Source organism: Cherax quadricarinatus, chromosome 23 (assembly GCF_038502225.1).
Source record: "Cherax quadricarinatus isolate ZL_2023a chromosome 23, ASM3850222v1, whole genome shotgun sequence".
NCBI lineage: Eukaryota > Metazoa > Arthropoda > Malacostraca > Decapoda > Parastacidae > Cherax > Cherax quadricarinatus.
In genome coordinates this window covers 18,108,603-18,125,164 of record NC_091314.1, presented here as the reverse complement: position 1 = coordinate 18,125,164, position 16,562 = coordinate 18,108,603, and the positions used below count along the sequence as shown (strand labels likewise).

The following is a 16,562-nucleotide window of genomic DNA, read 5'->3' as shown; positions in this document are numbered from 1 at the left end:
AGAACATAAAGACTTGGGAATAATTATGTCAGCTGACCTTTCTTTTAAAGAACATAATAAGACAAAGATTACGACAGCCAGGAGGATGACGAGGTTGGTATTGAGAACTTTCCAAACATGGGAAATAATGCCATTGGTGACACTCTTCAAATCGCTAGTGCTCCCTCATTTAGAATATTGCTCAGTGCTGACGGCCCCGTTCAGGGCAGGAGAAATATCAGAGCTGGAACAAATACAGAGATCGTTTACGGCTCACACACAGCCAGTAAAACACTTTAATTACTGGGAACACATTAGTCCTGAATATGTACTCACTGGAGCGGATGAGAGATAGATACATGATTATATATACCTGGAAAGTGCTCGAGGGCCTGGTCTCGAATCTGCACATTGCAATTACAACGTACTGGAGCGAGAGATATGGGAGGAAATGGAAAATAAACTCGGTGAGGAGCATGGGTGCGGTGGGCACAATAACGGAACAATGTATCAACATCCGGAGTCCCAGACTATTCAATATCTTACCAGAAGATATCAGAAACACTGCTGGAACAATTGTAGAAGCCTTTAAGAGAAAACTGGACAAGTATCTTCAAGTGCCAAATCAACCAGGCTGTTATGGATATGTAGGGGCAGCGGGCCTTCAGCAGCAACAGCCTGGTTGACCAGGCAAGCACTAGACGAGCCTGGCCCATGACCAGGCTTCGAGAATAGTCTGTCTCGAAACTCATCAAAGGTATATAAGCACATTAGAAAATTATCTAGTCTGTTGATACTTTTGCATATATGCAGATCTCCTTAGCATAGTACCTACATATGTCCTCACTACTTACCTTTTCTGTGGCCGTTACAGTTTTGTTTTCTGCAAGGTTTTCCAGGTTCTCTCTCTCTCTCTCTCTCTCTCTCTCTCTCTCTCTCTCTCTCTCTCTCTCTCTCTCTCTCTCTCTCTCTCTCTCTCTCTCTGCGTATTTCCTGAGCTTGTTCTGCTTTGTTTTCGTGCTGTTGTCGTCTCCTCATCTGTTCATTGATCACTGCCTTGCTTCATTACTTTCGTCTCTTGTGTCTTGCCTTGTATATCTATTTCAACTCCTACTCCAGCTTTGTGACTTGTACCTATTTTTCGTCTTTGTATATTTCTGGTAGTCCTTATATTTTCCAGAATTGTGCTGTTAAATACTTTCCCAAAGCCTGTCCGTCTTTTATACACAATTCAAAGCCAGAAAAACTTATCCAGTTCAAAGTCATTGCTCGTTTCTGTGTTTATGGTTGCACGAGAGACATATTCCTCATTTAATTTCCCTCGTTTTTCTTGATAGGTTACTTAATGGTTCCTTCAGATTTTATATTCGTTTGCCATTTTATCAGTAGGATACCCTGATGTATCTCCGCACCTAAGATTTTTAATCTAGACTTGTCGTGGAAAGCTATACACCATACACCACTGGTCACTATGTCTAACTGATATTTCAGTATCCCACAACATACACCCTCGGTGATCAGGTTGAAAGCTGGTGTGTTGTTAGTTTGGCAACTATTGAGGTACAATAAATTATTCAGGTCATGCTAGGCTGTATCCAAACCTGTAGGCCTAGCTAACATGGGACAGTACGTGTTGACGTGCCATTGTTACTACTATTTTTTTTTTTTTTTGCCCATGTTTTATGTTCCACTTTATAAGTCAGTGTAAAATATACTACTCGCTGAAGCTATCTGGAGTCTACCTGGAGGGTATTCTGGGGATCAACGTCCCCGCGGCTCGGTCTATGACCAGGCCTCCTGGTGGATCGGGACTGATGAACTAGACTGTTACTGCTGGCCGCACGTAGTCCAATGTACGAACCACAGCCCGGCTGATACGATACTGACTTTAGGTATCTGTCCAGCTTCCTCTTGAGGGCAGCCAGGGTCCTATTGGTAAAACGGTGTCCAAGGGATTCAACTGGATACCATACAGGGAGGTACTGACTGGGCTTCACGAAATCCTGGTTCCCTGCCCTAGAACTTCAGACATACACTACTTATTGAGGCAGTAAAACAAGTTCTTTTTTGTACAGGTTTACTCCCCTTATTTATGTAAATTTATTGGTTTTGTTTCATGTTACATCATTTACGATTTTTTTTTTTTTTGAAAAGATACCGAGAGGGACGAGAGAGAGACACACTTACAGACGGAGGGGGAGGGAAATTTGGAATAGGGCGGGGGAGAGGGTCGCTGTGTAAACAAGGCACAGGTGAAGGTGTGGACCTTGCCTATCTGCAGCTTACACCTCTTCCCTCATTCATCCACCCCCTCCCTATAGGCCCCTATCCCCGTTAGCCGACTTTTGTGGGTCGCGTCCCGGGAAGAATGTGTAAGAAAAATTTAGTCCCTGCTAGAATGTTATATACGTAGTATAAGAAGACACCAGTACTTCTTGAAGTATTAAATTTATCATTAGGTACATTATCGTATTAATTAAAATATTTATCTCTCTCTCTCTTATGATTGCCTGTTTAATTAGTGTGTTGGTTTATACGTAAATATTGTGTGTGTGTGTGTGTGTGTGTGTGTGTGTGTGTGTGTGTGTGTGTGTGTGTGAGAGAGAGAGAGAGAGAGAGAGTGTGGGAGGGGAGGGTTGTCGCTTTGGGGGGGGGGAGTATTGTGGTGGGTTACGGTGGTGGCTGTGGGTCGCTCATGCCCAGTGTGCAGTGTGAGAGACTCCAGCCAGGAGCTCCACTGACGGTCTCAGCACCACCACCATCCTCGTCATTATTGCCACCACCATCACGACAGAGGCCCCTTCGCTGACACCACCATCGGTGATGCCCCCACTACCACAATCACTGATGACATCTCCACTGCCGCCATCATCATCACTATTGCTACAATCCTCACCATCACTAGTCACCGCCGCCACCAGGCGCACACCTGCTTCTTGAACAGCCACCTGTGGCTCTTCCCCGCCCACCCTTACACCTGTGTGTTCACCTGTGGAGGGTGTCAGATGCCACACAGTGGAAATGAAGTTTGGCCCTGGTGCTACTGACAGTTGGCACACAGTCATTTCACTGTGAGGGTCAGTAGAGTGCTTAATTTGGTACTTAAAATATCTGGCGAATACCTTAATACCAGCTGGTGTTTGTTACATTGCAAGCAGTGCTAAAGTGATTGTATTTTGCAGTGTTGTCCCCTTGTTCAGGTGTTATCTCGTATGCAATTGTTCCATGTGGAGATGGTCTTTGATTTGCAGTATAAAATGGGTTGTTGCTTATGTTTGTAGAATATATGCAATTTTGGTGTTGAAATGAAGTGTTAGAATTGAGAAAATTTTGTAAGAGGAGGAGGAGGTGGTAGTGTTGTGGTGTGTAGTGATAGTGAGAGTAACGGGTGTGGAGCCGCCAAGGCAGGGTCACCTTTGGTCTTTGAAGGTGGTGGTGGTTCTTGGGTGAGTGCAGGTACGCGTCAGGTACCTGGTAGGTGTACCTGGCTGGGTGTACCGCTAGGCCAGGCTCCACCTCAAGGCTGTGTGGCCGCCACCACACCTGCTTTAATACCAACCCTGACACACCAGTGACTTTTTTCCCCCCCCACCACACTACTGGGCTGCTTGCCAAGCCTAACACGGCCGCCCTCCTGCGAAAATCACCCATGAATAATTGAGAAAAAGTGCTTGGATACTGGGTAGTGTAAACACACAACATTTGTGTTTGTGAAACAAGGTATTTTGTTACGAAAAGTATAAAAAAATACTTTGGGGTTGATATTCTTATAACCCAGAGATTGTGTTTGAAACAAGGTAGTTTTAACGTGGTAAGTTGATGCCTGTAAATGTGCTGGGTTAATGTGAAACGAAGTAGTGCTTGTGTGAGAGTGCAGTGTAAGCAATGAAGAGGAGGTCCTCAGGCTCTCAGCTGTACACCGCTAAGGTGTTGTGTTGAGAGGGAGAAGGTGCAAGCAAGCACGGGTGACACACTGCCCCAGGCTACACCACCCATCATATGCTGGACCCAAGGTTCTTCACGGGAGCAACACTGTGGTAAGTCCCACACTACACTACCACTCCACACACCTTCACTCCCACACTCTGTCTACTTTCACTCTCACTCTCTCCATCCAACTTCACCCCCTCACTCTCCCTCAGCCTTCACTCCCCATCTCTCCTCAATAACCTGAGTTAGAAAATGAATGAATGTGGTTATACAAAATTCATGAAAGTGAGGCGTGCAGGAAACAATTCCAATTTAGTGGAGTGAGAGCTGTGCCAAGAGTTAAATCATCACAGTGGAAGTCCTGGCTCTTGAGTCATCCAGTGGTCAGTACTGTAACAGTACTGGCTCTTGAGTCATACATTGGTCAGTACTGGAACATTCAGTCAGTGGAAGACACTTCAGTTATCTAGTGGTCAGTGGTAGAGCAAACGCAAGAGTCTACTTGAGTTGGATAAACTCGAACACTAGAGCTGGGTTAGGGTAAGTAAATGTGGATGGGCAGCAAGCAGCAGTAACATACGTGATGAGGCAATAACTAGGGAAGTCTAGCTCAAGGATATACAGCATCACCTGAGTAGAAAAACACTCGATATTTGTGACCACTAAAACCACTCCACTAGGACAGTGTTTCCATTTTTCTCTTTGTTTCTTATTTCTCGACTCCATTACATTTATCCATTCCATCTCAGGCCTCCATCACTTCCCTATTCGACCTCTACCAACCCTAAATACCAAGTCTCCATTCCATTTCTCTCAAGCCTCCATCACTCATCCTTTTCCTCCCCCTCTCTCAGCCCTCCATCACACCTCGTTCCTTCTCTGGCAAGCCTCCATCATACTTCGTTCCTTCTCTGGCAAGCCTCCATCACACTGCGGTCCTTTTCTGGCAAGTTTCCATCACACTTCGGTCCTTCTCTGGCAAGCCTTCATCACACTTCGGTCCAACTCTGGGAATCCTCCATCACATTTTCTCATGCTCCTCGTGGCCACTATTACATTTGTTTACATTTCATCTTCAGACATGATACATGTAACGTTTCTTCACAGACCATGAACTTTGCTGCACAAAGTCATGGTCGTTCTTTTACATCGTCAGTGCTCTCCTTGAGAGCGAGTTGCTTTTTTGTCATGGGGACGACAGAGACGGATGTCGTCCTTGAGTAGCAAGGAGCTGGCGCCATGTACCTTTGAGGCAGCAGTGAAGGCCAGGCAGAGTGTACTCACCTAGCTATGTGTGAGGGGGTCGTGTCCTGGTACCTTGGCCCACTCAAGTCTCTTCAGCTGGCACTATCGGTTTATAGCCTCTTGAATCCTGTCATGCCAGCGGAGTTTGCAGGTGGAGGGAAGGATCAGGATCTAGCTCCTTCATGTTAAATTACTTCTTGGTCTTTTACAGAGAAGTGCTTATATTCGTGGTGTGTTTGTGCGCGTGTGCATGCTAGTGTGTGTGTGTGTGTGTGTGTGTGTGTGTGTGTGTGTGTGTGTGTGTGTGTTTTATATCCTGTAATGTTGGAGTATCTGATTGAATAATAATAGTCTTCGGAGGTGAGCCTCAGGTTTATTGGATGAATGGTACAGGCAGTGTGTTGGTCGTTAGCCCACACCTAGTGAGAGAGTTGAGGGGGAGTACGTGCTAAGTGATGGTGTGGACGATGCAGTGAGCCACGGCAGGGCGCCATGGCAAGCAGGAACTCTGGCTGAAGGAAGTACTCCATTCTGGAACTGAAGTTGCAGACTTTGCAGCATGTCAGGAGAAATCATTGTGGCTGAGCTGGGTGGCCATACAGGGGTCTTGACTGGGGACTGTTGTAGCAAGGTTGCTATAGCGTGGCACGACTTGGTGGCGGCGAGCGAGCTGGGCGCTCGTCTTGGGAATTCGGCATGCTGGAACGGGGCCTACAGACTGTGTAACACCCCAGGAGACATCACGTTTGGGACTGTGTGACAGGCAGTCGTTGGCATTGGTAACTCAAGCACAAGTACGACCTGGTGGTGCCAACGAGTGAGGCGTTTTGGAGGCGACGGCGATCAGTGGGTGAGCCATAAGGACGACTCAGGCGAAAGTGCCTTCGGCGATGCCGGTCGAGACGGTAGTTGCCAGAGAATGCCACTGCTTAAGGGAGTCGTAGGTGAGACAACTCAGGTGGTCCACGGTCATAGAGTCTCAAAACTCCAGCGGGTTCAATCCCGGCCGGGGGTATGGTTTATTTGCAATCGTGTCATTACGATTTCTTGAGTCAACTCAGGTGGTGTGACGTCACCGAGAGTACAAGGTGTTCGGTCGCCAGATCAACCACTTATGGTGTGCGGGGCAGCGGGCCATCAGTAGCAACAGCCTGATTGACCAGACAAGCACCAGATGAGCCTGGCCTATGGCAGAGCTCTGGGAGTAGGAAGACTCGGAACTCGTTAGAGGTATATCAATGGTAAAAAGACGCATGCATTTGATGCCAGGATTGACTGTATTGTGAGTGGGCAAGTGGTTGCCTCATGGTGTGACCTGTAACCCTAGGGAATGGTATGCTGGTCTAGGCACACACCACACTGCACAATACATACAAAAGTGTAGCGCACCTGTAACAAAACATGGGGTTCGTGGTTACACCGTAATTTGCATGATCAGGACGATGTTATCCTGTGAAAAAATGGACACTAACGCGCTTAAGAACGTGTGTGGTTATAAGCACAATGGCATATAATACTTAAGTGGAGGATATAGCATGTGACCTGGGCAACACTTCCATATTTTCTCTCTAATTTTCTAGAGATTACTACAACACTTAAAATTACTCACTGTGAAATAGCAAAGTAATATTGGTGGTGTGTGGTGACGTCACGCGTGACAGCGTAGCATGATGTGGTGTGATGTTGGGCCTAACATCGAGGTATGACATAGCGTGATATCGTGGGGTGACATTGGGCTGTGACATCAAGGTGCGACATCGCAGTGTGACGTTGGGCATGACGTCATAGCTTGGCAGGCTGGGCGCTTTCAAGCCCACAGAGGACGTTGTAGAGACAGACAACAGCAAACTGACGCCAAAATTAGCTCGACAGAGCTGATAGTGTGTGCGCGTGAGGGGGGGGGGAGGGTGCAGCGAGCGCTGAGTTGCAGACACAGCCTGGTTGACCAGGCAAGCACCAGACAAGCCTGGCCCATGACCGGGTTGTAGTAGTAAGTAAACTCTGGAAACCCATCTTACCTTGTCACAGGAACCGCCACTCTTCAAAATATCACAAATGAGGAAAAGAGAAAATCACGTATAGGAAAAAAAGGAACGACCAGCTAATGAAGGTAAGAATATTGTGTTAATGTAAAGTGACAAGAAGCAGGGAAAAGTGAACAGAAGAAAATAAGGAAACAGTGGCACAAATTAAAGGAAAGCTAATAATTAATGTACAGCAAATAAAGCATTAGACAGAAAAATACATGAAGTAGAGAAATTGTCATAAGTAGTGGCAACACTGTCTATTGTGTAAATTCTGTCAGAGTGATATGTAAATGTTGATTTAATTGTTAATAACGACACTCCAGAACATGGCGTAATATGCTATGAACAGGAAGAGCCACTTTGAGATGTGTTAATGTGTCAAGAGTCACATGAGAAAAGCAATGATATAACCTTAAAATGTCTGCAGTTTCATGTGAGAGATACTAATAGATGAAAAATGAAGACAAAAAAGTAATAAAAAACTAAACGTGAAAATAGGGAAAATAATCAAGTGCGAGAACATGCGTGTAGTAAGTTAGTGGAAAAAACCTCAGATCATACACTAATGTAGATTAAAAGAAAACGTCATCTCAAAATATTACAAACACCAGCCATACTGGGAAGAACCAGAGTATCCACGGTAGCTGCATTACAAACACCAGCCATACTGGGAAGAACCAGAGTATCCACGGTAGCTGCATTACAAACACCAGCCATACTGGGAAGAACCAGAGTATCCACGGTAGCTGCATTACAAACACCAGCCATACTGGGAAGAACCAGAGTATCCACGGTAGCTGCATTACAAACACCAGCCATACTGGGAAGAACCAGAGTATTGATGGTAGCTGCATTACAAACACCAGCCATACTGGGAAGAACCAGAGTATTCACGGTAGCTGCATTACAAACGCCAGGCGGACTGGGAAGAACCAGAGTATTCATGGTAGCTGCATTACAAACGCCAGGCGGACTGGGAAGAACCAGAGTATCCATGGTAGCTGCATTACAAACAGATGGGGCATTACAGGACAGATCAAGCATTCCAAAAACAGGAGCACGAATGGGATCGATAATGGACTCACCAACAGTTTCGCCAGTATTAGATTTACCAACAAAGTCAGTCGAACTGTTGATGTTAGCAACCTGCTGACCCACAGATCCATCACAGCCTGATTGATCTGGCACTTGGAGATGCATGTCCAATTTTGTCTTGAATTTCACACTTGTCCCAGCAGTGTTTTTGATACCGTCTGGTAAGATGTTGAATAGTCTGGGGTTACAGATGCTGATACAGTGTTCTCTTATTGTTCCCACAGCGCCCCTGGTTTTCACTGGGCATATTTAAACTTCCTCCCGTATCTCACTCTTGAATGTTATGGCAGTGTGCAGATTTGGAACTAAGCCTTGAACAGGGCAGTCAGCTCTTGAGTAATACTCTAAACGAGAGAGCGCGAGTCGAAGAGTGTCACCATTGGTACTGTTTCTCTTGAACAATAAAGTGGTATAAAATACCGACAGGTTGTTAGGTAAGACACATATGCAACAGTTAGGTATCTTTATTTCGAAACGTTTCGCCTACACAGTAGGCTTCTTCAGTCGAGTACAGAAAAGTTGATAGAAGCAGAAGATACTTGAAGACGATGTCATCAGTCCATCACCCTTAAAGTTTTGAGGTGGTCAGTCCCTCAGTCTGGAGAAGAGCATTGTTCCATGGTATGAAACTGTGTAGGCGAAACGTTTCGAAATAAAGATACCTAACTGTTGCATATGTGTCTTACCTAACAACACTGTTTCTCTTGTTTGGAAAGTTCTCATTATCCACCCTCTCATTTTCCTGACTGTTGTGACATTTGCGCTGTGTTCTTTCAAAGTAAAGTCGGTTGAAGTAATTACTCCCAAATATTTCAAGAATTGGGTAAAATCCATAAAACTTTTCACATATGTGAAATCTAAGACATAAAAGCTATTCCAGTATTGGATCTCTACTCAGAGATTAATATGCAAAGGACAACAAAGAAATGAGCGAAATCATGAAAGAACATTATGAATCAGTGTTTATTAATTTTATCTACACCATGAGAGTTGAAGATCCAGATACAGTTGGCCCTTGAACAACGAGGGGGTTAGGGGCCTCGGACCCCACTCCCCCTCGCGCAATCGAAAATCCGTGCTTATTGTTGACGGGAAGACTTACTGATAACATAAACAGTCGATTAACATATATTTTGTATGTGTATTATATACTGTATTCTTACAATAGAGTAAGCTAGAGAAAAGAAAATGTAAAGTAAAAGGACACAAGTGCAACTAATGTGACATTTATTGTGGCAACGTTTCGCTCTCCAGGAGCTTTATCAAGCCGTTACAGACAATACATGGACACAGAGGGTATATATAGGTTCAGAGTGAGGTGCAATACTAGTGGTAGTAGTAGTAGTGACAAAAGTTGTAGTAGTAGTAGTAATACAATATGGTAGAGCAATTAATTCGTACATGAGTAGAAGGATATAAAAGCTATTACTTGGGTAACATAAAAATAGGTTTGTCCAACCTATTTTTGTTACCCAAGTAATAGCTTTTGTATCCTTTTACTCATGTACGAATTAATTGCTCTACCATATTGTATTACTACTACAACTTTGTCACTACTACTACTACTACTACTACTACTACTACCACCACCACCACCACTAGTATTGCACCTCACTCTGAGCCTATATATACCCTCTGTGTCCATGTATTGTAATGGCTTGATAAAGCTCCTGGAGAGCGAAACGTTGCCACAATAAATGTCACATTAGTTGCACTTGTGTCCTTTTACTTTGCATATTGTCGGTAATTCTACCAACTTTATTAGAAAAGAAAATGTTAAGAAAATCACAAGGAAGAGAAAATAAATTTAATGTACTGTATTTATCAATACCTTAAGTTTACGTCGTCTGTTTAAAAGATGAATTGTCTGTTTGTCAATACCTACATCAATATTGTCTTATGATACAAAACACTGTAGATGTTTATTACGCTCTCGTGTCTATATACAGCCTTTATTATATACTTTGTTTCTTATTGAAGCATAACTGTAGGCACAGAGTTAGGGATATTAATAGTCTTTAATGAAACTTATTGTAATTAAGCAGTTAATTAAATCATAAAACATAAGGCATATAAAATTAGACCGTTATACAGTATTTTTATCCAGAACGCTTACTACACGTTCTATATTACCAAGTTCCTAAACAATGCCTTGAAATATATGGTTATAAAGAGACTTTAAATATACGGATACTTCTTCGGAGTAGAATATCTAGTCTTCACAGAGCATTACACAATTTGACAGAATATACCAGACGAGAATCAACAGCAGTCAGTTTACAAGAGCTGAGCAGGAGTCTTGACTCGTTGGCTGGTTGTTTCACACTCTTTCCACTCTTCAGCGAGGGTGGAGGTTAGCTAGGTCATGTCACTTCTACCAGCACATTGACACAAATGGAGAAAGGGGGGGGGGGTTATAACCATCAAACAGTTCATTGAAGATTTGACTCCTAATCTTTCACCGGTACGCAGACCGATAAACAACCGACATGGTATACTAGAAGTTAAGGGGATACTCGCAACACTTGAGCTCACCATAGTAGTAACAGGAAGTGGCTACGAAATTATTGCAGTAGTACAATATATACTAGTTAATTTTATGCAGTTATGATTTAATATTGTATCTTTACATTTGTTTACATTTCTCTCAACTGCGAATGGCGCCATGTACAGTCTATAAGTGTTTGTGTGTATATTATTTTTTTATTAACACATCGGCTGTCTCCCACCAAGGCAGGGTGGCCCGAAAAAGAAACACATTCATCATTCACTCCATCACCGTCTTGCCAAGGCTTGCTTACACTACAGTTATAAAACTACGACATTAACACTCCTCCTTCAGAGTGTAGACACTGTGCTTCCCATCTCCAGGACTCAAGTCCGGCCTGCCGGTTTCCCTAAATCCCTTCATGAAGTTACTTTGCTCACACTCCAACAGCACGTCAAGTCCTAAAAACCATTTGTCTTCATTCGTTCCTCTCTAACAGGCTCACACATGCTTGCTGGAAGTCCAAGCCCCATGCACACAAAACATTTACCCCCCTTCCTCCAACTTTTCTTAGGCCGACCTCTACCCCGCCTTCCCTCCACTACAGATTTATACACACTCGAAGTCATTCTATTTTGTCCCACCCTTTCTACGTGTGAAAACCACCTCAACAACCCCTCCTCAGCCCTCTGGATAATAGTTTTGGTAATCCTGCACCTCCTCATAATTTCCAAACTATGAATTCTTTGCATTATGTTTACACCACACATTCCTCTCAGATATGACATCTCCACCGCCTCCAGCCTTCTCCTTGTTGCAACATTCACCACCCGTGTTTCACACCTATACAAGAGCGTTGGTATAACTATACTCATACATTCCTATCTTTGCTTCCATGGACAAAGTTCCCTCTCCGCTGGCACCACCCACCATTTTTCCCTCGTCAGTTCTATGATTCACCTTATCTTTCATAGACCCATCTGCTGACACGTCCACTCCTAAATATCTGAATACATTCACCTCCTCCATATTCTCTCCCTCCAATCTGATATCCAATCTTTCGTCACCTAATTTTTTTTTTTATCCTCATCACCTTACTCTTTCCTATATTCGCTTTTAATTTCATTTTTATACATACCCTACCAAACTCATCCACCAACCCCTGCAACTTCTCTTCAGAATCTCCCAAAAGCACAGCGTCATCAGCAAAGAACAACTGTGGCAACTTCCACTTTGTGTTAGATTCTTTATCTTTTAACCCCACATCTCTTGCCAACACCCGAGCATTCACTTCTCTTATAACCCTATCTATAAATATATTAAACAACCATGGTAACATGACACATCCTTGTCTAAGGTCTACTTTTACTGGGTAATAAGCTCCCTCTCTCGTGCATACTCTAACCTGAACCTCACTATCCTCGTAAAAACTCTTCACTGCTTTCAGTAACCTACCTCCTATTCCATACATTTGCAACATCTGCCAAATTGCTCCCCTATCCACCCTGTCATACGCCTTTTCCAAATCCATACTGTTCACCTGTATGTTTCATTGTAAACACTTGGTCTACAACCCTGTACCTTTCCTAAAGTTTCCTGTTCTTCTGCTATCCTACGCTCCGTCTTACTCTTAATTCTTTCAGTAATAGCTCTACCATGTCAGACATAGACAGAGATGTAGACCATAGCATCGTATCATCCTTTGCAGACGATACTAGGATCTGCATGAGTGTCATCCATCGAGGACACGGCAAATCTCCAAGAAGATATTAACCAAGTTTTCCAATGGGCAACGGAGAACAATATGATCAATGAAGAGAAATTCCAACTACTCCGTTATGGAAAACTGGAGTAAATAAGAGCTAGAACTGAGTATACTACAAACTCTAATCACACAATAGAGCGGAAAAGTAATGTGAAGGATCTGGGAGTGGTAATGTCCGAAGATCTCTCCTTCAAGGATCACAACAGTGGCACTATCTCATCTGCAAGGAAACTGATAGGATGAGTAATGAGAACATTCAAGACAAGAGATACCAAGCCAATGATGATCCTTGTTAAATCACTTGTTCTCTCTAGCCTAGAATATTGCAGGGGAAATTGCAGATTTAGAGGATATACAGAGAACCTTTACTGCATATGTAAGTTCCATCAAACAGTTTAACTACTGGGAACGCCTGGAAGCACTTGACTTGTATTAACTGGAGCGCCGGCGAGAGAGATGCATCATAATCTACACACATAAATCACTCCCTACGAAAGCAAAGACCTGGCAGGCGATGCAACATACTACCACTGGAAAGTAGGGGCGCCATTGGTACACTAAGAGAAAACACAATAAGTGTCCGGGGCCCAAGATTGTTCAACAGCCTCCCACCAGCCATAAGGGGAATTACCAATAGGCCCCTGGTTGTCTTCAAGAGGGAGCTGGACAGATACCTAAAGTCAATGCTGAATCAGCCGGGCTGTGGTTTGTACGTTGGACTGCGTGCGACCAGCAGTATCAGCCTCGTTTATCAGGCACTGATCCACCAGGAGGCCTGGTCATGGATCGGGCCACGTGGACGTTGATCCCCAGAATGCCCTTTAGGTAGGCCATACACTTGACCAGATATACTCAACCCTATAATTTTTGCACTTTTATCCCCTTTGCCTTTATACAAAGGAACTATGCATGGTCTCTGCCAATCCCTAGGTACCATACCTTCTTCCATACATTTATTAAATAGAAGCACTACCCACTCCAAAACTATATCCCCATCTGCTTTTAACTTTTCTATCTTTATCCTATCAATCCCTGCTGCCTTACCCCGTTTCATTCTACCCACTGCCTCACGAACTTTCCCCAAACTCACAACTGACTCTTCCTCACTCCTACAAGATGTTATTCCTCCTTGCCCTATACATGAAGTCACAGCTTCCCTATCTTCATCAACATTTAACAATTCCTCAAAATATTCTCTCTATCTTCCCGATACGTATGTTTTGCGTTTGTGATAAATTTTAACTTTTTATAATAGATTTGTGTATATTTTATCGTAGTAAATGATAAAATAGACTACTACTTGGAGGTTATTCCGGGGATCAACGCCCCCGCGGCCCGGTCCATGACCAGGCCTCCCGGTGGATCAGGGCCTGATCAACCAGCCTGTTACTGCTGGCCGCACGCAGTCCAACGTACGAGCCACAGCCCGGCTGATCCGGCACTGACTTTAGGTATCTGTCCAGCTCTCTCTTGAAGGCAGCCAGGGGTTTATTGGTAATTCCCCTAATGCTTGAGGGGAGGCTGTTGACCAGTCTTGGGCCCCGGACACTTATGATGTTTTCTCTTAGTGTACCAATGGCGCCCCTACTTTTAATTGGGGGCATTTTGCATCGCCTGCCCAGTCTTTTACTTTCGTAGGGAGTGATTTCTGTGTGCAGATTTGGGACCATTCCTTCCAGGATTTTCCAAGTGTAGATTATGATGTATCTCTCTTTGCATACCTAACATTTTTCTTATTTTTTTTAATAATTCTAGGCTACGCAGTTCGTCTGCGAGTTCTTTCAAATTGTGTTGCTCAAAGGTCAGTTTTGTCCATAAATTCAGCCCACCCTGCAAACTATACACATCTGACATTAACTTAGGTCCTTCATTTTTACAAGGAAAATATAACAGACCCATGTACACAACACCTAGGAATGCAGGAATGCAGGGAGAGAGCGACCGGTTCTAAACCTGCATACTGAAATTACTCAGTATGACTGCGCGATGAGTACATTGAGAATATAATAAGTGTAAGGTGATCTCAACTTGCACAAGTTTCAGTATCAACCATAAGACATTGTAGACTTATTCTGAAAACGAGCAAACTTACAATCGATAAGTGATAAAACAATCTCATAATTCCATATAAACCAAGGAAAAACATATATCATCTTGCACTCACTAGACGATAATATAGGTGAAAAGTAATTGATATGAATGTGGGGTTTTATGTCACAGGAACTGTAAGTATTAGAGCAAAACTAAATTTGGATTTGAATTCAGTTCAGCGCTTTTCTATCTTGAAAAGCTCTGAGCAGAGCTTGAAAATGTACAGATGTTGTTCATTGCCCACATAGATTTAATAAAATGTATTAATTATTGGTAATGCTCGATAATGCTTGGAAGGTTTTCTTTGGGATGGAGAATAGAGAGATACCTCGTAATATATATACGGAAGATAGGGGAAGGCCTGATCTCTAACCTGCACAGTGCTGTAACAACTTACTGGAGTAAAATATATGAGAGGTGTAGAATAAACCTATTGAAGAAGAGGAATGGGGGACATGGGTACAATTAGAGAATACTTTCAACATTCCGTGGCCATCCCGTCCCTGTTGCCAACTTATATCCGAAATATTGACGGGACGAAGTTATACTTTTTTAAGAAGCTGAACATCTACAAATACCGGATGAGCCAGGGTGTGTGTGTGTGTGTGTGTGTGTGTGTGTGTGTGTGTGTGTGTACTCATTTGTGGTTGCAAGGGTCGAATCATAGCTCTTGACCCCGCCTTTTCATTGATCGCTACTAGGTCCTCTTCCTGCTCCATGAGCTTTATTAAACCTAGTCTTAAAATTATGTATGATTCCTGGCTCCATTACGTCACTTTCTAGGCTATTCCACTGCCTGACAACTCTATGACTGAAGAAATACTTCCTAACATCCCTTTGACTCATTGGAATCTTCAACTTCCAATTGTGATTCTTTGTTTGTGTCCCATCGCTGGAACATCCTGTCTTTGTCCACCTTGTCAATTCCTCGCTGTACTTTTTATGTCGTTATCATGTCTTCCCTAACCCTCCTGTCCTCCACTGTTGTTAGACCGATTTCCCTTAATCTTTCTTCGTAGGACAATCCCCTTAGCTCAGGGACTAGTCTTGTTGCAAACCTTTGCACTTTCTCCAATTTCTTGACGTGCTTCACCAGGTGTGGATTCCAAACTGGTGCTGCATACTCCAGTATGGGCCTGACGTATATAGTGTACAGAGTCTTGAACGATTCCTTACTGAGGTATCGGAACGCTATTCTTAGGTTTGCCAGTGCCCATATGCTGCAGATGTGCTCGGTCTTATATTCACCCAAAATCTTTTTCCTTGGGTGAGGTTTGCTGTCTTTGGCCACCTAGACTATACTCTGTCTGTGGACTTCTTTGCCCTTCCCCGATATTTGTGACTTTGCATTTGGCGGGGTTAAATTCAAGGAGCCAGTTGCTGGACCAGGCTTGTAGCCAGTCCAGGTCTCTTTGTAGTCCTGCCTAATGCTCATCCGATTTAATTCTCCTCATTAACTTCACATCATCTGCAATCAGGGACACTTCTGAGTTTATCCCTTCCGTCATGTTATTCACATATACTAAAAACAGCACAGGTCCTAGGACTGTCCCATGTGGAACCCCACTCGTAACAGGCGCCCACTGACACCTCATCATGTACCATGACTCGTTGTTGCCTCCCTGTCAGATATTCTCTGATTCATTGCAGTGCCTTTCCTGTTATACATGCCTGGTCGTCTAGATTTTGCATTAACCTCTTGTGAGGAACTGTGTTGAAGGCCTTCTTGCAGTCTAAGAAAATGCAATCTACCCACTACTCTCTCTTGTGTCTTCCATTACCTTGTCATAAATCTCAGTAGGTTTATAAGCTTGTTTCTTTCTAGGTGCTCCATCACTCTCCTGATAATCTCCATGACTTTGCATATTATACACATCAGTGACACAGGTCTGTAGTTTAATGCCTTGTGTCTGTCTCCTTTCTTAAAAATTGGGATTACATT

General features: G+C 43.6%; 1 protein-coding gene across 7 annotated transcripts in view; it reads left to right on the top strand.

The window, feature by feature from the left end:
- Positions 1-16,562, top strand: part of gus (splA/ryanodine receptor domain and SOCS box containing gustavus) — an 843,229-nt gene that overhangs the window by 350,743 nt on the left and 475,924 nt on the right. The window contains exon 1 of one of the 7 annotated variants that reach the window (XM_053772376.2): positions 3,078-4,016. The exons of the other annotated variants lie outside the window; for them this stretch is intronic. Coding sequence (XP_053628351.1) covers positions 3,979-4,016 — 38 coding nt within the window. The 5' untranslated portion in view covers positions 3,078-3,978. Of the gene's footprint in view, positions 1-3,077; positions 4,017-16,562 lie in introns of those variants that run through there. 7 annotated transcript variants of the gene reach the window in all.